The sequence below is a fragment of the Ranitomeya imitator genome, chromosome 10 (assembly GCF_032444005.1).
Source record: "Ranitomeya imitator isolate aRanImi1 chromosome 10, aRanImi1.pri, whole genome shotgun sequence".
NCBI classification, from domain to species: Eukaryota; Metazoa; Chordata; class Amphibia; order Anura; family Dendrobatidae; genus Ranitomeya; species Ranitomeya imitator.
Window position 1 is genome coordinate 126875131 of NC_091291.1, and position 24663 is coordinate 126899793.

A 24663-nucleotide genomic window follows, 5' to 3' on the forward strand; every position below is an offset into this window, starting at 1 on the left:
TTTTCTAAGACAAAAAAAAGAAAAAAAAAAGTCTCATGTTGGTCCTAAGCCAAGTCAAAAAACACATACTTTGCCCCCAGCCGGTCTCTGCTTCCTCTTCAAGGAGCATCAAATGACCGCTGCAGCCAATCTCCTACTTAGGACTGCTTCTTTCTGCTCAACAGTCAATGCTGCAGTCAGTCTGGCTGCAGCTGCTCCATCCCTACTGGAGGAGGAAGAAAGGACACCGAGTGGCACCAGCAGCAGTGGTATGGAATATTGGAGGCGGTCCAGTAAACAAGTATAATTTTTTTTTTTTATTATTTTAGTACCACCAGAGGCGCTTTTTTTTTTTTTTTTTTAAATAGACGGGACGTAAAAGCAGGTTACTATTTTGCACAGTAGTTAGTTCTGTTAGGCTACGTTCAGATTAGCGTTGCGCGCCGCTGCGTCGGCGACGCAACGCACGAAAAAACGTGTGCAAACGCACGCAAAAACGCTGCGTTTTGCGACGCGTGCGTCGTTTTTGGACGAAAATCGGACGCAAGAAAAATGCAACTTGTTGCATTTTCTTGCGTCCGACGCTAGCGTCAAAAACGACGCACGTGTCGGAAAACGCAACAAGAAAAACGCATGCGTCCCCCATGTTAAACATAGGGGCGCATGACGCGTGCGTCACCGCTGCGTTTCCCGACGCAGCGTCGGGAAACGCTAATCTGAACGTAGCCTTAGGTATACGTACACCAGCATAAATCACTTCCTTATTATTTGCTACAATGTTGCAGGGCATTTATGATCCATCAGCTCAGTCTCGGTTTGGAGGATTCGAATATAAAGTTCTAATTCTCAGACAAGAAGAGATCTTTAAAATGGTGAAAAATTTAAGTATTTTGCACAATCCATCATTGCTTATGCACGTTTTTTCCCCCCCAGAGAAAAAAAAAAAAAAAAAAAAAAAAATGTTCCAGTAGGCTACTTCTTATTTATACTTTATTCAATATTTAATTTGTGCCTTGTGATTATCTTTAGTTTGTTTGCTCCCGAAGAAGCGCAGCGAAACGCGCGTCGGGGCAGAGGGACGCCACTATCAGTTAGAATTATAGCAATGCAGGTACAATATACTCCAACATTGTCATGGATATGTTGACACTTCCAGTTCTTGTTCAATGTTGTCAGCTAGCTGTACAATACTATGTTGCAGTAATGTGTCTAAAGTATATTTTCCAGGCTTTGTATCTAACCTACCTAACTTGGCATATTAATACAGCAGCAATACCCTGTATATTCACCTGTTCTATTTTTATTAACCATTTATGTGCCTGTATTTTTGCACAACAATTCCCACCACCTTCCGGTATTTGCATTTATATTTGTCCTGGGTATAGGAAGCGGCATTTTTTTTTTTAAATTGATTTCTCCGGCAGCATTTACAGTTGATATCTAGCACTTCCATAGCCTCTCTACCTTGGACTATTTGCAAATATATATTTTTTTTATTTGAATTTTGAAGGTGTCAATTCATCTCGTGCGGTTTACCATATAATTACGTCCCTTTTGTAATACTTTTCCTAACACCTTACTTTGTTCTTACTTTTAATATTTTTAATATTGGAAATAGTTTTTTTTTTATTTCAATTTGTACTTTTTTTTAACCTCGATATTAATTTATTATAGGTAAATTGGGTGATTAATTTTTTTGCTCATAGCTCTGGTACTTCCAACTTTCAGCCCAGAGGTGGGACTCCATCTTTCCGCGATTAAAGTCCCCGTCCTACGGTGACCGGAGAGGTAAGTGCACATGTGCAGCTCCCTCCATTTTTATTATAGAATTCCTAAAACGAGCTTATCCTGTAGATACAAAATCTCAAGGTGTCCATGTTACCCAGAATGAACAAAATGGAGTTTGAGGTCCCTGGAGAAGAAGAAAAATAAAAAAAGTGAAGATCTGGACCCCGGTGGCCACGTGCAGAGTTTTACCGGTGATGGATCTACGTGTAGCGCACAGCCCGGAAGGTAACGTCCTCTATACCGACAGTGCGGTTCTCTCTTCTATACATTCTTTCCATGTGAGAACAACGGTTTTAGAATGTTCCTACAATAATTTGGCGCAGGGGGTTCGTTATTCTACATCTTCTATACAAAAACGGTGCATAAATGTCGAAAAACTAACATGTTCTCTCGAGTCCCAAGACAAGAGGAGCCATAAAAAAACAAAAAAAAAAAAAATAAACTAAAACCTTCCGATATGCATGGGGGCATCCAGAATTTTTAAATTTTGCTCTCCCAGAAAATAAAGCAGCTGGCAAAGGCGCCTGGCAGTGGCTTACTCATTTTCTACCATTTAACACATGTAAACCCAGAGAAAACAGCGGGTCTATATGTATGGGGTGGGGACATAGAGATAGTTCATTTCCCCCATACATTCTAGGGTTTCGTGGGTTATATTTTTTGTATCGACATTATTTTGGGAACTTGAATAATCAGTTTAATACCCCATGGTAAGGGGACCCCCTTAAGGCAGTATAAGGGGCTCACTGGCAGATGACAGACTGGCTCCAGTGTCCATGCTGTACCCCCCCCTAAAGATGAAGCCAGTAGTCCCCATATTGGTTCACGACCTCTGTATAGTCAGTATTACCGGGTCTACAGATCCTAGGAGATGGAGACAAATCTGTTGACGATTTGCCAATTTCAGTGTCCAGATTCCAACATCATTAAAAAGCTAAGCGGTATTTCCCATAAACCTATGACAAAAATAATTAATGAGCGGAGAGACTGCAGGGAGAGCTGAAGACAAAAAGTTCCCTTGTGTTTCCCATAAATAAATAAAAATAATAAAAAACAAAACAAACAAACCACATTGTTCCAGCTGCTGTTTTTTTGAGGGGGGGAAAAAAAAAAAGTCTACACAACTTTTCATCCATAAAATAAGTAAAACAAAAAGAGCAACTGGATCTGCAATAATCAACATAAAAGTCCATTAGAAACAGATACAAGGTAACCGCTCCAAAATGGACACTTTGCTATGGGTTTGTATCAATCTTTTCACGGGTTCGTCTCCAACACACACATTGGATCCGATACAAACAGATCCCGTATACCTGATCTGAAGCCAATAAGTGATCCGCTCTGCCCCGTCCAATACCCGGTATATTAATATTTCCCTCACCCAGATACGACCACGCTGCCCACACGGCCGACCCCCGCCACGGATTGTGCCAGCGTCACATTTACAAATGAATGAAGGGGAACGGTGAAAACGCGACTATTAGTGATGTAGCGGGAGATTTGGGATCAACGACTGTGGCCACGAGCGCCGAACGGTCACCGACTACGGGCCGGCGCAATACGGAGGAAGGAATAATAGCGCTAAAACAGTAGGTGCAAGAAATAAATGGGTGAAATAAGTAACAAAGGGAGGACTGACTATGCTTGTTACATGTGTGTGTATACAATGTGTATGCTTGTTACATGCATAAACACACACGAAACAAGCATACACATTGTATACACACACCACAAGCATACACACTGTATATATACACATACTATATAGATATATACACATACATTTAACGTACGCATACACATTGTATATACACACACATACATGTAACATAAGTATACACATTGTATATACACACGGACACCACAAGCATACACACTGTAAATAAAATATATATACACACACACATCCTATATAGATATATACACACACACGGACATGAAACAAGCATACACATTGTATACGCACAAATACATGTAACAAGCAAACACACATACACATTGTATATATACGCACACATCCTATATAGATATATACACACACACATACATGAAACAAGCATACACATTGTATACACACTATATATACACACATACTATATAGATAAATACACACGTAACAAGCGTACACACACAAATGTAATATACATATATATATACACACACATATACCATAAGCATACACATTGTATATACATGCACACGTACGTAGACATGTAACATAAGCATACACATTTTGTATACACACACGTGTGCATGTATATACAATGTGTCTGCGTGTGCAGATACGCAACATAAGCATACACATTGTATATACATACACACCTACCATAATTATACACATTTTATATACATACAGACATAACAAGCATACACTATATACACACACATACATGTAACATAAGCATACACATTGTATATACACACACACACACGTAACATAAGCATACACATTGTATATACACACGTACATGTAACATAAGTATACACATTGTATATACACATACATGTAACAAGTATACACATTGTATATACACACATGTAACATAAGTATACACATTGTATATACACACATACATGTAACATAATTATACACATTGTATATACACACACACGTACATTGTATATACACATACATGTAACATAAGCATACACATTGTATATACACACACATACATACAACAAGTATACACATTGTATATACACATACATGTAATATAAGTATACACAGTGTATATACACACACACACGTAACATAAGTATACACATTGTATACACACACACGTAACATAAGTATACACATTGTATACACACACACACGTAATATAAGCATACACATTGTATATACACACATGTAATATAAGTATACACATTGTATACACACACACACACATGTAACAAGTATACACAGTGTATATACACACACACATGTAACATAAGTATACACAGTGTATACACACACACATACATGTAACATAAGTATACACATTGTATACACACACACATACATGTAACATAAGTATACACATTGTATACACACACATACATGTAATATAAGTATACACATTGTATACACACACACACGTAATATAAGCATACACATTGTATATACACACATGTAATATAAGTATACACATTGTATACACACACACACATGTAACATAAGTATACACAGTGTATATACACACACATACATGTAATATAAGCATACACATTGTATATACACACACATGTAATATAAGCATACACATTGTATATACACACACACATGTAATATAAGTATACACATTGTATATACACACATACATGTAATATAAGTATACACATTGTATATACACACATACATGTAATATAAGTATACACATTGTATATACACACCTACATATAAGTATACACAGTGTATACACACACATAGACATGTAATATAAGCACACACCTTTTCCATACACACAGTGATCCGGCGGTGCTCACCTGCGGGACGTCATGTCAGCAGCCTGCCCGGCCTGTGCAGGAGGCGGCGGTCTCCGTGCTCCGCTCCCCGGCCGCCGGCGCGCACTGCTCCGCTCCCTCCTGCAACCTCGTCAGTCTCATACAGATCCGGTCACCCCCAACCTGCTGCTCCTGTAACTCCGTGCGTCCATGGCTCCTCCCACCGTCACACCCACCGTGACCACGGAGTGCGCCGCAACCCCGCCCAGACACCAGAAATGCACACGCCCATTAAACATTTGTGACCAATGGCGCGCTGCGGTAGGCGGGCCTCGTGAAGTTCTGCCGGCCTGATTGGCTGCCTGAATGTAGTACGCGATTCAGGAGGTGGGTCCCCCATAGAGGCGGGGCTGTGACCCGGCATCCTCCTCCAGTCCGGCGTTCGCCCGCGGCTGCAGAAGACGTCTCTTGATTTGCTCCTGTGTGTGGGAACGCTGTGCTGCGGTAACGTTGGCTTCAGTCACCTTTCCTCACGGTGCAGCCGGCAGGACACTCCTTCCAACATGTCTTGTTATCTGTTGCGGTACCGCACCAGCACTGTCTGCTCTGAATTGCGTCCTATTGCACTGTGCAGAGCTTGTGTCGGTGAATCCTCCTGGAAATGTGGGCAGACCTCCTGGTGCCAGTAATAAACCCTCTGTTGCCCAGGGTGATATTCTCCCTCACAGCCGTGCGGAATACTGACACACTGCAGAGGTCGCGCCGCAGAGGTCGCGCCGCAGGCCTTGTGCGTTTGCGCTGACGATGTATTTTGCACCGTGCACACGGCGGTTCTTAATAACGCCGTAAATCGGAGCAGATTTTTCACAAGCGAATACACCGAAGAAAACCCCAATAATAATAATGAAAATCGGCCCGGAAATGGGGACCGTGATGGACCTGTGTCTGATTCTGGGGGCCGGCCCAGGTGCTGAGCCCGCATTCTACAGGACAATTTGGCAAAATTTATTACAAAAGGGCAAAATTTGTCATTTTCACACTGGCCACTGAGAATTTTTTTATACATATAATTCTTGTCCTTTGAGGAAGACTTTTCCGGGGTTTCCTTATCATGAGGTAGGGCTGCAACGATTGATAGCACTTCTATAAACAGCCGATAACAGAGGATTCGCTAGTCGATGTCACGGCTGACCCTGCTCCCCCTACTTTTAGTTACATCGATACAAAAAATGTTGTCAGTGATGCTTGTTTCAGGGTCTGTGTGAAGCGCACAATGACAGTTCACTCTCTCGCTGGCTCAGATCAGCAGTAACGAGCCGTGCACTGTCAGTGTGCATTGTAAGACGAATACCTGGTTTATAGAAACCTACACTGCCCCCCGATAGGGGTGTCACTTGCAGGGAAATGCTGGTCTCAGCAAGCCGGGTATTAATTTTACAATGACTCTCTCACTACTAATCTGAGCTGACAAGAGAGTGCACTGTCATTGTGCATTGTAAGACGAATACCTGGTTTATAGAAACCTACGCCGCCCCCCCCCCCCGGAAGGGGTGTCACTTGCAGGGAAATGCTGGTCTCAGCAAGCCGGGTATTAATTTTACAATGACTCTCTCACTACTAATCTGAGCTGACAAGAGAGTGCACTGTCATTGTGCATTGTAAGACGAATACCTGGTTTATAGAAACCTACGCCGCCCCCCCCCGGAAGGGGTGTCACTTGCAGGGAAATGCTGGTCTCAGCAAGCCGGGTATTAATTTTACAATGACTCCTCACTACGAATCTGAGCTGACAAGAGAGTGCACTGTCATTGTGCAGGGAGTAACCTAGCCCCTGACAGAGTGTCATTGATGACGTTTCAAGGAGGGGCAGAGGCTGCAGCAGCGACACCAGCCTCTGGCCCCTGATGATGCTTCATTTAAAAGGAACCTGCCAGCAGGATTGTGCTCGGCAAACTACAGACAGCGTCAGGTCGGCGCCGTTATACTGATTAATGATACCTTGTTTGAAGAAATCCATCTTGTGGCTGTTATATAATGTTGGCTTTAAAAAAAAAAAATTACAGGATGTCGAAATTTTATTTTTAATACAGAAGATGAAATGGAAAAAAAAAAAAGCATAATTGGCAAAAGCTTAAAAACAAGTTGATTTATACAATATCATTTTCTGATGACGCATTTCCTTTAAGATGTAATTTGTCGTAATGTTTATCTACGTGTAGATTTTTTCCATAGTGATATTACAATAGTCACTCTCTTCATTTTCCACTTTGCAGACCTTACAAGTTTTCAGATCTGGATCCCCGGAAGGACGCGTAAGTCTGATTATTTGTACTTATATATATTATTGTTAATTATTATCAATATATTAATATTATCAGTTACTATATTCTAATTATTATATATTTCTTGTGCATTTTACTTCTCTCCCAATCAATCATTGCTTGAGCACGGAACACTGTCCAAAGTTGGAAAAGTCTCCTAACGGGAGCGCTTTCATTATAAATATTACTAAATTAAAATTTTATCCCTTAAGTCAAAAATATAAACAAAAAATAAGAAACCTTATACTATACATCTTATTAGTAAAAAATGCCTTTTTTGTTCACAACCTGCCTGCTGCCCCTGATCATTCTCTCTGTATTCGGTGATTAAATCCGTATAAAGAAATCCGTACACTGAGAGATTAGGTTACATCTGCTGCCCATGGAAGTCTATGGATCAGAAGGGGGCAGTTGCAGAGGGAATAATGCAAAGACATCTAGTACTTGTTCTATCTTCCCACACTGCTGGATTAACAGCTACATTGCTCAGTACTGTTGTATAATGTTTTTCATGACTCTGCTGTTTTATGTGTGTTATGTATGTTAGCAATGAGGGACCGGGATCAGGTCTTCTCTACAGTACAGACCAAAAGTTTGGACACACCTCATTTAAAGATTTTCTGTATTTTCATGACTATGAAAATTGTACATTCACACTGAAGACATCAAAACTATGAATTAACACATGTGGAATTATATACTTAACAAAAAAGTGTGAAACAACTGAAAATATGTCTTATATTCTAGGTTCGTCAAAGTAGCCACATTTTGCTTTGATGACTGCTTTGCACACTCTTGGCATTCTCTTGATGAGCTTCAAGAGGTAGTCACCGGGAATGGTCTTCACTTCACAGGTGTGCCCTCTCAGGTTTAATAAGTGGGATTTTTTGCCTTATAAATGGTGTTGGGACCATCAGTTGTGTTGTGCAGAAGTCTGGTGGATACACAGCTGGTAGTCCTACTGAATAGACTAGACTGTTAGAATTTGTATTATGGCAAGAAAAAAGCAGCTAAGCAAAGAAAAACGAGTGGCCATCATTACTTTAAGAAATGAAGGTCAGTCGGTCTGAAAAATTGGGAAAACTCTGAAAGTGTGCCCAAGTGCAGTGGCAAAAACCATCAAGCGCTACAAAGAAACTGGCTCACATGAGGACCGCCCCAGGAAAAGAAGACCAAGAGTCACCTCTGCTTCTGAGGATAAGTTTATCCGAGTCGCCAGCCTCAATAATCGCAGGTTAACAGCAGCTCAGATTAGAGACCAAGTCAATGCCACACAGAGTTCTAGAAGCAGACACATCTCTACAACAGCTGTTAAGAGGAGACTTTGTGCAGCAGCCTTCATGGTAAAATAGCTGCTAGGAAACCACTGCTGAGGACAGGCAACAAGCAGAAGAGACTTGTTTGGGCTAAAGAACACAAGGAATGGACAATAGACCAGTGGAAATCTGTGCTTTGGTCTGATGAGTCCAAATTTGAGATCTTTGGTTCCAACCACCGTGTCTTTGTGCGATGCAGAAAAGGTGAACGGATGGACTCTACATGCCTGGTTCCCACCGTGAAGCATGGAGGAGGAGGTGTGATGGTGTGGGGGAGCTTTGCTCGTGACACTGTTGGGAATTTATTCAAAATTGAAGGCATACTGAACCAGCATGGCTACCACAGCATCTTGCAGCGGCATGCTATTCCATCCGGTTTGCGTTTAGCTGGACCATCACTTATTTTTCAACAGGACAATGACCCCAAACACACCTCCAGACTGTGTAAGGGCTATTTGACCAAGAAGGAGAGTGATGGGCTACGCCAGATGACCTGGCCTCCAGTCACCAGACCTGAACCCAATCGAGATGGTTTGGGGTGAGCTGGACCACAGAGTGAAGGCAAAAGGGCCAACAAGTGCTAAGCATCTCTGGGAACTCCTTCAAGATTGTTGGAAGACCATTCCCGGTGACTACCTCTTGAAGCTCATCAAGAGAATGCCAAGAGTGCGCAAAGCAGTCATCAAAGCAAAAGGTGGCTACTTTGAAGACCGTAGAGTATAAGACATATTTTCAGTTGTTTCACACTGTTTTAAGTATATAATTCCACATGTGTTAATTCATAGTTTTGATGCCTTCAGTGTGAATGTACAATTTTCATAGTAATGAAAATACAGAAAAATCTTTAAATGAGAAGATGTGTCCAAAAAATCATCTGTACTGTATGTGTACAGTGTACAACCCACATTCCCCCAAAAATGGGACAAGTTGTGTTAAAATGTGAAGAAAACAAGGATGCAATGATCTGGAAATCTCTTCTGGCCATAATGTATTGTACAGATCAGAAGGTGAACATTGGACACTTTCCAGTTCAGTTGAAAAAAATTAACTAATTTAGAAACTGATGAGAGAAACACATCTAAAAAAAATGGACCCCTCCATGTCTGCCATTGTGTAGCGTCTCCTCTTCCAATTGTCTGGGATGTGAGGAGAACAATTTCTGGAGGAGCGTTGTCCTATTCTTCTCTGATGTAGGATTCTCGCTGCTCAATAGTCCAGGGTCTTTGGTGGATTTTTTGTTTCATAATGTGTCAAATGTTTTCTGTTGGTGAAAGGTCTGGACTGCAGGCGGCCGGTTCATCACCCGAACTCTTCTTCCGCACAGCCATGTTGTTGTGATGGATGCTTTATGTGGTTTAGCATTGTCTTGCTGAAATATACAAGGCCTTCCCTGAAATAGACGTTGTCAGGATGGAGCAGATGTTATTCTAACACCTCTGTATAATGTTCAGCATCGATAGCACATTTAATGATGTGTAAGTTGCCCCTGCCATAGTCAGAGATACAGGAACTGTGCACTGATAACAAGCTGGATGGTCCCTCTTGAGTCCGAAGAAGATGACGTCCCTGGTTTCCATAAAGAATTTCACATTTTTATCCATCTGACCACAGAACAGTTTTCCACTTTGCCTCAGTCTCCATTTCAAAGGAGTTTTGGCCGAGAGAAGACGGCAGTATTTCTGGATTATGTTGATGTATGGATACTAATTTACACTGGTAGATGACTATACTCACTGACAATGATTTCTGGAAATATTCCTGAACCCATGCAGTGATTAGCCTGACTGAATCACGTGTTTCTAATGCAGTGCCCATCAGACCGGGGTGATTGACATACGAGAACGGAGAGATTACTAAGGTATTTTGGCAGCAAAGGTCGTGAATCGGGAAAGGTGCCGATGTAAAAGCTGAGCTCAGGCCCTATTGAACCATATTTTTATCTCATATCGAAAAAACGGGGTGACAGGTTCCCTTTAAGGGGCCAACCAGAAGCTTCATTATTCTTTGTGGGGTGGAATGGGTAAAAAAAATCACTTCAGCCATTGTTACTCGTGTTTATTGAATTCACTATCTGGTGCAAGTGACCCGGTAACTTTATTCTGAAGGTCTGTTCAGTTATGGCAATACCCTATTTAGATTTTGTTTAGGTATTTTAGTTGTTGTTTTTTAATTACATATACTTTTGGGTCTTTTTTTCTACAAAAATTGAAGCAAAAAAAAGCTGTTAAAAAATGTGTCTTGTATCACCAATTTTTTTTTATGGGGTGGAGCTTCATGATTTTGGGTTTTTTTTTATGGGGTGGAGCTTTATGATTTTTGGGGTTTTTTTTTGTACCAGTTTGAGCCGCATTTGACATTTTGAACACCTTTCTGTGTCAGATCTTCATAGGAGGACATGATGTCCAATATTGGGGCATTCAGTAGGCCCGTAGCTGCCAACATCCTCCGATCCCCATGATGTGATTGACAGCTTCACCGTATCACACCACTGAGATGCCGGCGTTGTAAGTGACCGCGGCATTTAAGGGGTTGAACGTGTTATGTCGGGAAGGGGTCTATGATGCAATTTCTTAGGCCTCCTACGTGATATTTTTTTAAAATGTTTACTTTATATTGTATTTTGCTTTTTTTATTTTTAATATTCTTTTGTGATTTATTTTACCTTTTTTTTATATACGATAAGTAGAATAGAGAGACCATATGCCGTCCCTTAACCCCTTCCCGACCCATGACGCCACGTAGGCGTCATGAAAGTCGGTGCCATTCCGACCCATGACGCCTATGCGGCGTCATGGAAAGATCGCGTCCCTGCAGATCGGGTGAAAGGGTTAACTCCCATTTCACCCGATCTGCAGGGACAGGGGGAGTGGTAGTTTAGCCCAGGGGGGGTGGCTTCACCCCCTCGTGGCTACGATCGCTCTGATTGGCTGTTGAAAGTGAAACTGCCAATCAGAGCGATTTGTAATATTTCACCCATTATAACGGGTGAAATATTACAATCCAGCCATGGCCGATGCTGCAATATCATCGGCCATGGCTGGAAATACTAGTGTGCCCCCACCCCACCCCTCCGATCGCCCCCCCAGCCCTCCGATCTGGCCGGTACACTGCTCCGGCTCCCCTCCGTCCAGTGCTCCGCTCCCCCCCGTGCTCTTGTCCGCTCCCCCCGTGCTCCAATCACCCCCCCGTGCTCCAATCACCCCCCCTGCACTCCGATCCACCCCCCCCCCGGTGCTCCGTTCCACCCCCCCGTGCTCCATTCCAGCCCCCCCGTGCTCCGTTCCATGCCCCCCGTGCTCCGTTCCACCCCTCCCGCACTCCGATTCCCCCCCCCCGTGCTCCGATCCCCCCCCCCGTGGTCCCCCCCACCCCATCATACTTACCGATCCAGCCGGGGTCCCGTCCGTCTTCTCCCTGGGCGCCGCCATCTTCCAAAATGGCGGGCGCATGCGCAGATTCGTTCCAAAGTGCATTTTGATCACTGAGATAGATTATATCTCAGTGATCAAAATAAAAAAAATAATAAATGACCCCCCCCCCCCCCTTTGTCACCCCCATAGGTAGGGACAATAAAAAAATAAAGAAATTTTTTTTTTTCCACTAATGTTAGAATAGGGTTAGGGTTAGGGTTAGGGCTAGGGGTAGGGTTAGGGTTAGGGGTAGGGTTAGGGTTAGGGCTAGGGTTAGGGTTTCGGTATGTGCACACGTATTCTGGTCCTCTGCGGATTTTTCCGCTGCGGATTTGATAAATCCGCAGTGCTAAACCGCTGCGGATTTATGGCGGATTTACCGCGGTTTTTCTGCGCATTTCACTGCGGTTTTACAACTGCGATTTTCTATTTGAGCAGTTGTAAAACCGCTGCGGAATCCGCACAAAGAAGTGACATGCTGCGGAATGTAAACCGCTGCGTTTCCGTGCAGTTTTTCCGCAGCATGGGCACAGCGATTTTTGTTTCCCGTAGGTTTACATTGAACTGTAAACTCATGGGAAACTGCTGCGGATCCACAGCGTTTTCCGCAGCGTGTGCACATACCTTTAGAATTAGGCTATGTGCACACGGTGCGGATTTGGCTGCGGATCCGCAGCAGTGTTCAATCAGGTTTACAGTACCATGTAAACATATGAAAAACCAAATCCGCTGTGCCCATGGTGCGGAAAATACCGCGCGGAAACGCTGCGTTGTATTTTCCGCAGCATGTCAATTCTTTGTGCGGATTCCGCAGCGTTTTACACCTGTTCCTCAATAGGAATCCGCAGGTGAAATCCGCACAAAAAACACTGGAAATCCGCGGAAAATCCGCAGGTAAAACGCAGTGCCTTTTACCCGCGGATTTTTCAAAAATGGTGCGAAAATATCTCACACGAATCCGCAACGTGGGCACATAGCCTTAGGGTTAGGGTTGGAATTAGGGTTGTGGTTATGGTTAGGGGTGTGTTGGGGTTAGGGTTGTGGTTAGGGGTGTGTTGCGGTTAGGGTTGTGTTTAGGGTTATGGCTACAGTTGGGATTAGGGTTAGGGGTGTGTTGGGGTTAGTGTTGGAGGTAGAATTGAGGGGTTACCACTGTTTAGGCACATCAGGGGTCTCCAAACGCAACATGGCGCCACCATTGATTCCAGCCAATCTCGTATTCAAAAAGTCAAATGGTGCTCCCTCACTTCCGAGCCCTGACGTGTGCCCAAACAGTGGTTTACCCCCACATATGGAGTACCAGCATACTCAGGACAAACTGCGCAACAATTACTGGGGTCCAATTTCTCCTGTTACCCTTGTGAATCAAAAAAAATGCTTGCTAAAACATAATTTTTGAGGAAAGAAAAATAATTTTTTATTTTCACGGCTCTGCGTTGTAAACGTCTGTGAAGCACTTGGGGGTTCAAAGTGCTCACCACATATCTAGATAAGTTCCTTGGGGGGTCTAATTTCTAAAATGGGGTCACTTGTGGGGGTTTCTACTGTTTAGGCACACCAGGGGCTCTGCAAACGCAACGTGACACCCGCAGACCATTCCATCAAAGTCTGCATTTCAAAAGTCACTACTTCCCTTCTGAGCCCCGACGTGTGCCCAAACAGTGGTTTACCCCCACTCATGGGGTATCAGCGTACTCAGGAGAAACTGGACAACAACTTTTGGGGTCCAATTTCTCCTGTAACCCTTGGGAAAATAAAAAATTCTGGGCTAAATAATTATTTTTGAGGAAAGAAAACGTATTTATTATTTTCACGGCTCTGCATTATAAACTTCTATGAAGCACTTGGGGGTTCAAAGTGCTCACCACACATCTAGATAAGTTCCTTTCGGGGTCTAGTTTCCAAAATGGGGTCACTTGTGGGGGGTTTCTACTGTTTAGGCACATCAGGGGCTCTGCAAACGCAACGTGACGCCCACAGAGCATTCCATCAAAGTCTGCATTTCAAAACGTCACTACTTCAATTCCAAGCCCCGGCATGTGCCCAAACAGTAGTTTACCCCCACATATGGGGTATCACCGTACTCAGGAGAAACTGGACAACAAATATTGGGGTCAAATTTCTCCTGTTACCCTTGGGAAAATTAAAAAATTCTGGGCTAAATAATTATTTTTGAGGAAAGAAAACGTATTTATTATTTTCACGGCTCTGCATTATAAACTTCTATGAAGCACTTGGGGGTTCAAAGTGCTCACCACACATCTAGATAAGTTCCTTTGGGGGTCTAGTTTCCAAAATGGGGTCACTTGTGGGGGGTTTCTACTGTTAAGCCACATCAGGGGCTCTGCAAACGCAACGTGACGCCCACAGAGCATTCCATCAAAGTCTGCATTTCAAAACGTCACTACTTCACTTCCGAGCCCCGGCATGTGCCCAAACAGTGATTAACCCCCACATATGGGGTATCGTCGTACTCAGGAGAAACTGGACAACAACTTTTGGGGTCAAATTTCTCCTGTTACCCTTGGGAAAATAAAAAATTGCAGGCTAAAAGATCATTTTTGAGAAAATATATATTTTTTTTTTCATGGCTCTGCGTTATAAACTTCTGTGAAGCACTTGGGGGTTCAAAGTCCTCACCACACATCTAGATTAGTTCCTTTGGGGGTCTAGTTTCCAAAATGGTGTCATTTCTGGGGGATCTCCAATGTTTAGGCACACAGGGGCTCTCCAAACGTGACATGGTGTCCGCTAATGATTGGAGCTAATTTTCCATTTAAAAAGCCAAATGGCGTGCCATCCCTTCCGAGCCCTGCCGTGCGCCCAAACAGTGGTTTACCCCCACATATTGGGTATCTGCGTACTCAGGACAAACAGGACAACAATATTTGGGGTCCAATTTCTCGTATTATCCTTGGCAAAATAGGAAATTCCAGGCTAAAAAATCATTTTTGAGGAAAGAAAAATTATTTTTTATTTTCATGGCTCTGCGTTATAAACTTCTGTGAAGCACCTGGGGGTTTAAAGTGCTCAATATGCATCTAGATAAGTTCCTTGGGGGGTCTAGTTTCCAAAATGGGGTCACTTGTGGGGGAGCTCCAATGTTTAGGCACACAGGGGCTCTCCAAACGCGACATGGTGTCCGCTAACGATGGAAATAATTTTTCATTCAAAAAGTCAAATGGCGCTCCTTCCCTTCCGAGCCTTACCATGTGCCCAAACAGTGGTTTACCCCCACATGTGAGGTATTGGTGTACTCAGGAGAAATTGCCCAACACATTTTAGGATCCATTTTATCCTGTTGCCCATGTGAAAATGAAAAAATTGAGGTAAAAGAATTTTTTTGTGAAAAAAAAGTACTTTTTCATTTTTACGGATTAATTTGTGAAGCACCTGGGGGTTCAAAGTGCTCACTATGCATCTAGATAAGTTCCTTGGGGCGTCTAGTTTCCAAAATGGGGTCATTTGTGGGGGAGCTCCAATTTTTAGGCACACGGGGGCTCTCCAAACGTGACATGGTGTCCGCTAAAGAGTGGAGCCAATTTTTGATTCAAAAAGTCAAATGGCGCTCCTTCCCTTCCAAGCCCTGCCGTGCGCCCAAACAGTGGTTTACCCCCACATATGAGGTATCAGCGTACTCAGGACAAATTGGACAACAACTTTCGTGGTTCAGTTTCTCCTTTTACCATTGGGAAAATAAAAAAATTGTTGCTAAAAGATAATTTTTGTGACTAAAAAGTTAAATGTTCATTTTTTCCTTCCATGTTGCTTCTGCTGCTGTGAAGCACCTGAAGGGTTAATAAACTTCTTGAATGTGGTTTTGAGTACCTTGAGGGGTGCAGTTTTTAGAATGGTGTCACTTTTGGGTATTTTCAGCCATATAGACCCCTCAAACTGACTTCAAATGTGAGGTGGTCCCTAAAAAAATGGTTTTGTAAATTTCGTTGTAAAAATGACAAATCGCTGGTCAAATTTTAACCCTTATAACTTCCTAACAAAAAAAAATTTTGTTTCCAAAATTGTGCTGATGTAAAGAAAACATGTGGGAAATGTTATTTATTAACTATTTTGTGTCACATATCTCTCTGGTTTAACAGAATAAAAATTCAAAATGTGATTTATTGACCTAAATTTACCACTAACATGAAGCCCAATATGTCACGAAAAAACAATCTCAGAACCGCTAGGATCCGTTGAAGCGTTCCTGAGTTATTACCTCATAAAGGGACACTGGTCAGAATTGCAAAAAACGGCAATGTCTTTAAGGTCAAAATAGGCTGGGTCATGAAGGGGTTAAAGTTGCGGATGCCCAATTTTCTACATATAAGAAAGCTGGAGCTGCCAGTGATTTTAGGTTTTAGCGCTGGATTGCTCTATGACTTGGCGAATGATGATAAATGACGAGAGATCCCTTTTTAATAGAAGCGATGCTGCATTATCTCCTTCTGTTTGGCCCATTAGGGCGCAACCTGTCAGCTTCCTGCAGAACAGCAATTTATGACAGAAAATCATTGGACTCTATAGAGTTCTCCCGGCGTTTTGACAGACACAAATCTGCTTGCACAACAGCGGGGCTCCGACCTCTGCTTTTAACAATTTCTGAATGTGTTACAGGGGAGTTCATTAGGACGTAGAAAATGCCTGGCAGGCAGAAAGGCCGTAACGATTATCTCCCGAGGTCAGAAAAATACAACGTGTGCAGCACGCCCGTCCTGACACCGCGCGCGCTCTGCTCGATGCGCGGAGAATGCGGGATCTCCCGCTGCGACGCTCTGCTTACTTACCCTTTCAAAACCGTGTATTTTTTTTTCTTTCCTTTTTTGCGCTTTAGTTAAATCCTCCTCTTATTCTAAAAGCCATATTTTATTATTTTTTTTTCCCGTCAACATACCCCTGTTTTTTGCGATATTAATTTTAGATGCGAATGGCGCCATTCAATTTACCACTTAATGCGCGAAAAGATTGTGATGAAAAAAATGCAATTCTACCATTTTTTTTTTTTTTTTTTTTATAGTTTAGTTTTTACAGCTTTCATTGTATAGTAAAACTTTCCCGGTAATGTCATTTACCAGACAACATGTAGATTTTTTTTTTGTGGGAGGTTCAGCGAATTAAAAAAATGTCAATTCTCTTGTTTTTTTTTCCTCCTTTACATTATTTATTATTCAAGTTAATTGCTTTATATTTCGATAGATGGTTCATCTATGGATGTGGCGATGCCAAATTATATTTATTCTTCATAATGCTTTATTTTAAATTTTGGAAAAGGGGAGTGATTCAAATTTTTATTTTTTATTTTTTTTTTAGTCCCCGTTGGGGAATTGAACCTGCAGGCGCTTGATTGTTTATCCCACTTCCGGCAACACTACAGTCTTTTTATATGTACCGAAATGTATGTTCTTCTATGAAGTCCAGCCTTTCTTCACAGGAGTACCAAGATGGCAGCCATGGGGGAACCTTCAGCAGGCACCCAGCTGCCATGGCAACCAATTGGCATCCCACCTCAGGGGGAAGACCGATAGGTCCCCGAAATGGCACGATACCAGAATTGTGCGCCTTAAATGCTGCTGTCTGAGATTGACTGCGGCGTTTAAAGGGTTAAAACAGGAAAGTCGGCCGCGAGCAGTATAACACAGACGGCATCTCTTGTGTTTGGCCCACGCCGTACAACGACACACCACTTGTGACATTTGTGTACATCAGAATGGTCTGCAAAGGCAGGGGTGTCAAACTGCATTCCTCGAAGGCTGCAAACAGGTCATGTTTTCAGGATTTCCTTGTACTGCACAGGTGATAATTTAATCACCAACTCATTATTTGTGTAGGTGATTAAATTATCACCTGTGCAATGCAAGGAAATCCTGAAAACATGACCTGTTTGCAGCCCTCGAGGAATGCAGTTTGACACCCCTGTGCAAAGGGATCTTTTAGTGATTTGAAGGCAAAACATTTGAGTGATAAAACTGCTATGTTTTCAGAGAAAATCCATCGTCCAATATGTGTTTTTAAGCGTTTTTGGTACAAGCCTTGAGCACCTCAGACATCATTATAGGAAATAGCTGGGTCCTTCCCTGCCAGGACCTTCTTTCTTAATGAAATCATTGTAGGACTACATCTCTACTTGAATGGGACTGATGTAGTCGTTCTAGGTCAGCCTAATGTCCTACAGTTTTGATCCTGAGGAATACAAGATGCCATATTCTTCATCTTTCTTTTGGTCCAGAAAAGTAGGACGAGTGTCATGCAAGTGTCTCGCGAGTACAATCCGATTTTTAATACCTAGTGTCCGATTTAAATGCAAATGCGATCCAAATGCAATGCGATTTTAACATGAGCGTCTACATAGGGCAATTCTGTCTTTTACACAGTTTTCAAAGGAAATATAACCAGCAGAGGGAAAGCTGACAGCGAGGAGCTGATGTTTATAGCCTGGGAAGAGAGTACTACCCATGTAGCTTCCCAGGCTATCAATATCCTCTCACAGCTGTGTACTTTCCTGGTTATTAAAATGGAGGTAGCCCCCTAAAAAAAATCACGTAGGGTCCCCCTATAATTAATAATCAGCAAAGGCTAGGCAGAAAGCTGCGGGCTGATATTAATAGACTAGGAAGAGGCCATGGTTATTTGCCCCCTCTCAGACTAAGAACATCAGCTCTGCGCCAGTTTTGGCACTTAACCTTGCTCTTCCCACTTGCCCTGAAGTGGTGGGGTGATATTTGGGAGGATTGATGTAATCTTTGTATTATCAGATGACATCATGCCCAGAGGTTAGTAATGGAGAGACGACTGTAAGACGCCCCCATTACTATTCCCATAGTCATTTTGTATAAAAAAAAAAAACACCCAGAAAAAAGTCATTTAATTGAAATAATGTCACAGACTCCTTTAATGAATGTAAATTAAGCCAAACCAAGATGGTGTAAAAAAAAAAAAAATTATGCGTCAAATACAGGTTTTTGGCACAAGTTAAATGGGTTAACAAATATTTTGATATTAATTCCCTGTTTTTAGGATAGGTCATTGTCAGATACAATCATTTGTGATGATTCATTAAGACTGGAGTAAGACATGGCAAACAAATTCTTGTTTTGATGTACATTGTCTATTTTCATGGCGCATTACTTCAACCAGTTCAAGATCATTTTTCCTCATTTCTAAAAATATTATCACAATGTATTCAAAGCAGCCAACTACTTTTTTTCTTAATTTATTCCCATTTTTTTTTTAGGAAGTGTATGGATATGATCACAAATTACAAATTCCCAGCAAATTTTCAACAGTGTAGGTACCTTTAATGAAATCCGCAGGGTTAAATACTGCAGTGTAAAAGGTGACATCCATAGGATAACGTGACATGCTGCATATTTCAAAGCAGAATTTTTCCCATGGGTGGAAGATCCATCTATATAGTCATTTTTTTTTTTCAATCTATTGGATGAAAAAGCAATGGGGGGAAAAATGTTTTATTTCTCACATTTTATTTTATTGCTCAAAGTGCCACTAAAGTATGTTTTTAGTTGCATTACCTGTCACGGGAATATTGCAACAGAGAGGGGTCAGAAAATTGCGGTTTGGTGATGGAGCAGAAAGTTCAGTGTTTGGAGTTGGCGGTTGGAGAGTCTTTCTGGAGATTGCTTCATGGAACTGGATTGTGTGTTTTGTTATGAACTGGTGGTTTAGGAGCAACATGGGACGAGCTCTGAAGGAGGTGGTACCTGTACTGACCGCAGTCCCTAAGCTCAACACAACACTAGAAGTAGCCGTGGGATGCTCCTGTCACTCCCTAGGCACCTCGTCACAGCCTGAGAACTAATTACCCCTAAAGATAGAAACAGGAAAACTATCTTGCCTCAGAGAAAATCCCCAAAGGATAGATAGCCCCCCACAAGTAATGACTGTGAGTGGAGAGGGAAAAGACATACACAGAATGAAACCAGGATGCAGCACAGGAGGCCAGTCTAGCTAGACAGATAGGACAGGATAGAATACTGTGCGGTCAGTATTAAAAACTACAAAAATCCACACAGAGATTACAAAAGTCTCCACACCTGACTAAAGGTGTGGAGGGAAAATCTGCTTCCCAGAGCTTCCAGCTTAACTGAATTAATCCATACTGACAAGCTGGACAAAACATAGCACAGAACGAATAAGTCCACAACCCGTGGACAGAAAAGAGCAAGCAAGGACTTAACTTTGCTGAACTGGTCAGGATATCAGGGAAATCCAAGAGAGATGTGAATTCAACCAGGAACCATTGACAAGTGGCACTGGCTGAAGGGAAGAGCCAGGCATAAATAGCCGAGCAGAAAGACAATCAGTGGAAGCAGCTGCAGACTGCTAAATCCAAGGAGCAGCCATACCACTTAAAAAACCCTCTATTTTTGGGGGGTCAGGGGTCAATGGAGCCTATGGCTGAGTCTACTGAGGAACCCATGCAGTTGGAGGGATGACTCGTGTTACCAGTCCTCCTGTAGTTCGGTGCAGCAAATATGTTTTTTCTGTGGTAAGCAGGCTCATTTTGTTGGCACTTGTCCATCTACACATAACCGCAAACAGCTGCCGGAAACCTAAGGAGCCCGGGTTGCGGGTAGGCTAACAACCCAGTTGTCAATATTTCTTCTATGGGTAGGTCACAATTCTTTTTACTGGCTGAGATCCATTTTGGCAAAAGTAAGGTGGTTATTTCAGCCTTTTTGGACAGTGGGGTAGGGTTTAATCTAATTGACGCCGGTTCGTCCAGGATTAGGGGCTCAAACTTTACACATTGTCTAGACTTATACCTATTATCATTATTGATTGTGCACCCTTGAGCCAGGGGTATTTTCCTTGGAATCAATCAATTGTTATGTGCTTTTGGGCTTGCCCTCTCCTGTGGTTCTGGGACTTTCTTGGCTGACGTTGCGCTATCCCATGGTGGACAGGCTGACTCGGGAGGTAGTAAGGTGGAGCGAGTACTGTCAAAGACACTGCTTGAGCACCCGTTTAGCCAGGGTTGATGCCCGGTCCTTGACGGAACACCTGTCTGATTTTGAAGATGTGTTCTCAGAAAAGGGGTGTCTGGAACTTCCTCCTCATCATCATCCTTATGATTGCTCCATTAATTTAATTTCTGGGACCAAATTGCCGAAGAGCAGGTTGCATATTATTTCAAGTCCAGAGAGGTAAGCCATGAAGGACTATATCTGAGAAAGTCTGGCTGAGTTATATCAGGCCTTCCTTGTCTCCCGTTGCAGCAGGGTTTTTCTTTAAGAAGAAAGACTGGGGGTTACGCCCTTGCCTGGATTTTCGTGAAAAAATTTTGATCACATTTCGGGAATCTTATCCTCTCCCTCTCATTCCTGACCTCTTTAACCAGATCGTTGGAGCTGAGTGGTTTTCTAAACCGGACCTCAGGGGGTCATATAATCTCATCTGTATAAAGGAAGGAGAGGAGTAGAAGACTGCTTTTAATACACCAGAGGGACACTGCAAAAACCTTTTAATGCTATTTGGGTTGACTAATGTTTTCGCCATTTTTCAGTACTTTGTAAATTACATTTTTTGTCATCTGGCAGCTAGATTTGTGGTATTCTATCTGGACGACATACTGATTTCACCAGACCTCGAGTCACATCTGGTACATATCATGCAGGTCTTACAAATATTCAGAGACAATAAATAAATGTCAAATTATATATATATATATATATATATATATATATATATATATATATATATATATATATATATATATATATATATATATATATATGTATGTTTTAGGTACAGGAGATTCTTTTTCTGGGATATTTCTTATCGTCCACCGGTTTTCGCATGGATCCAGCGAAAGTCTGGGTGGTACTGGATTGGGATCGTCCTTAAGACTTAAAAGTTTTTCAGAGGTTTTTGGTGTTTGCCAGTTATTACCATAAGTTCATTAAGAACTTATCGCTTGTGGCCAAACCACTGACTGATATGACCAGGAAAGAGATGGACTTTTTTTAAATGGCCCTTTCCAGCCAGTGAGGCATTTTCTGCTTTAAAGAGATGTTTTGTTCTGCGACGATTCTTATACAGCCTGACATCACTCAGCCATTCATTGTAGAAGTGGCTAATACGTCAGAGGTGAGGGTTGGGGCTGAATTCTCTAGGGTTTTTCTCCAAGTAAATGGTATTCGTGTACATACTGTCATCCGCTGAGTGAAACTATGACATTGGTAATACGAAACTCTTGGCAATAAAGTGAGCCTTTGAGGAGTGGCATCGCTTTTTGGAAGGGGCAGTTCATCCGGTCATGGATTATAAAAAATCTTTTGTATTTGGAATCTGTCAAACGTCTTAACACCTAAACAGTCAAGATTGTCTTTGTTTTTTATCAGATTCAACATTTTTATGACTTATAGGCCAGGGGATAAGAACATTAAGACCGATGATTTATCTCGTTGTTTAGTTATTGCTACTATATGTTCTGATCTGGAGAAGTAGGTTATAGAGGCTCAAGGGGATACCCCTGCTGCCTGTTCTACAGGTAAATGTTCGTCCCGGTGACCCCCCTTCTTAAAATTTTGAGTGAACATCATGAAAATGGCCGCGCGTGTGCAGATGGAGATCGCGGTGGCCATTTTCCTGAAGCCAAGATCTAAATCTGCGAACTCGGCTTCAGGAAAATGGCCGCTGCGATCTCCATCTGCGCACGCGCGGCCTCCCGCGGCCATTTTCCTGAAGCCCCGGGAAGCAGAGCAGTCCATCTGCGCACGCGCGGCCTCAGGAAGATGGCCACTACCACCGATAACGCCATGATTCGCCCGGCTCTGCTGCTTATCGGGCTGCTGCATCACCTCACCTGTGGAAGGGACCCCGCTCACGCCATACCGCCTCCTCATCCCCACACCTGTGCCGCCGCCGCACCTCTGCCGCCGTCACACCACTGCCAGTAAGCCTGTATTCCAACTATAAGACGCACCCCACATTTTCCCCTCTTTTTGGAGGGGAAAAAGTGCGTCTTATAGTCGGGAAAATAAGGTAAGTTTCCATGTGATATTGTTTCCGACCAGGAGGTTCAAATTTTTTCAAAATTTTGGAAAGTATTTTGTGCTCGCTTAGGGATTCATCTTTCATTTTCATCTGCCTTTCATCCATAGTCTAATGGGCAAACTGAACGAGTAAACCAGAATCTTGAGACATATGTTAGATGCTTTGTGTCCTAGAATCAGGAGGATTGGGTTTTTTGTATAGCTCTAGCTGAGTTTGCTGTGAATAACCATTGTCATTAATCTATTGGTAAGTCCCCGTTATTGAGGGCATATGGTTTTCATCCACAATTCTGCTCATTCAATAGGAATCGTCCTTAAGGAGTACCTGAGGAGAAACTGTTGTATTTGTCTATTACATCAATGTGGAAAGGTTTTCCTAATAATTTGAGAAAGATGGGACCCAAATATAAGAGTATGGCTGATCGGAGACGCTTGGTGGGTTCGGACCTGTGTGTTGGTGATTTGGTGTGGTTGTCCTCAAAGATCATTAAGCTGAAGGTTCCTTTGTGTAAACTGGGACCCAGATTCATCGGCCCCTATAAATTAGTTGCTGTTGTTAATCCTGTAGCTTTTCGCCTTGCTTTGCCACCCACTTTTAGGCTAAGTGCACACGTTGCAGAATTGCCGCCGAAATTGCCGTGGGAATTCCGCAACTCCTGCCGTGGGTATATCTCATGCGGAATTGGCATGCGTATTACCACTAAACACTAGTGTTTTGCAAGTGTAATTAGCTTGCAGAATGCTAGCATTTTCCAAGCGATCTGTAGCATCGCTTGGAAAACTGATTGACAGGTTGGTCACACTTGTCAAACATAGTGCTTGACAAGTGTGACCAACTTTTTACTATTGATGCTGCCTATGCAGCATCAATAGTAAAAAGATAGAACGTTAAAAATAATTAAAAAAATTAAAAATCGTGATATTCTCATCTTCCGGCGTCCCCGGCAATCTTCCCGCTCCTTGCGATGCTGTGGTCCCAATAATGCATTGCGGCAATGACCTCAGATGACGAAGCAGTCTCGCGAGACCGCTACGTCATCACAGGTCATTTTTGCAATGCATTATTGGGAACGGAAGCATCTCGAGGAACGGGAACGCTGCCGGGGAAGCCGGAAGGTGAGAATATCATGATTTTTTATTTTAATTCTTTTTTTTTTTTTTTTAAAACAATTACATGGCTCCCAGGGCCTGGAGGAGAGTCTCCTCTCCTCCACCCTGGGTACCAACCGCACATGATCCGCTTACTTCCCGTATGGTGGGCATGGCCACATGCGGAAAGTAAGCGGATCAATGCATTCCTGTGTGCAGAATCCCCGCGATTCCGCACAAAGAATGAACATGCTGCATTTTTTTCTGGAATGCGATTCCGCCGCTGAAAAAATGCAACATGTACACAAAAAATGCGGGTTGC

General features: G+C 42.6%; 1 protein-coding gene and 1 long non-coding RNA gene across 2 annotated transcripts in view; one reads left to right on the top strand and one right to left on the bottom strand.

Annotated features, from left to right (window-relative positions):
- LOC138651309 (tyrosine-protein phosphatase non-receptor type 11-like) overlaps window positions 1-5403 on the bottom strand; it is a 90180-nt gene extending 84777 nt beyond the window's left edge. Inside the window, exon 1 of the mRNA XM_069741403.1 lies at window positions 5236-5403. Within this exon, the coding sequence (XP_069597504.1) occupies window positions 5236-5249 (14 nt within the window). The 5' untranslated portion in view covers window positions 5250-5403. The remainder of the gene's footprint in view (window positions 1-5235) is intronic.
- Window positions 5404-6283: 880 nt separating this feature from the next.
- The window catches only part of LOC138651735 (uncharacterized), a 106564-nt gene continuing 88184 nt past the window's right edge, over window positions 6284-24663 (top strand). The window contains exons 1-2 of the long non-coding RNA XR_011315524.1: window positions 6284-6309; window positions 7467-7505. This is a non-coding gene — a long non-coding RNA (uncharacterized lncRNA). The remainder of the gene's footprint in view (window positions 6310-7466; window positions 7506-24663) is intronic.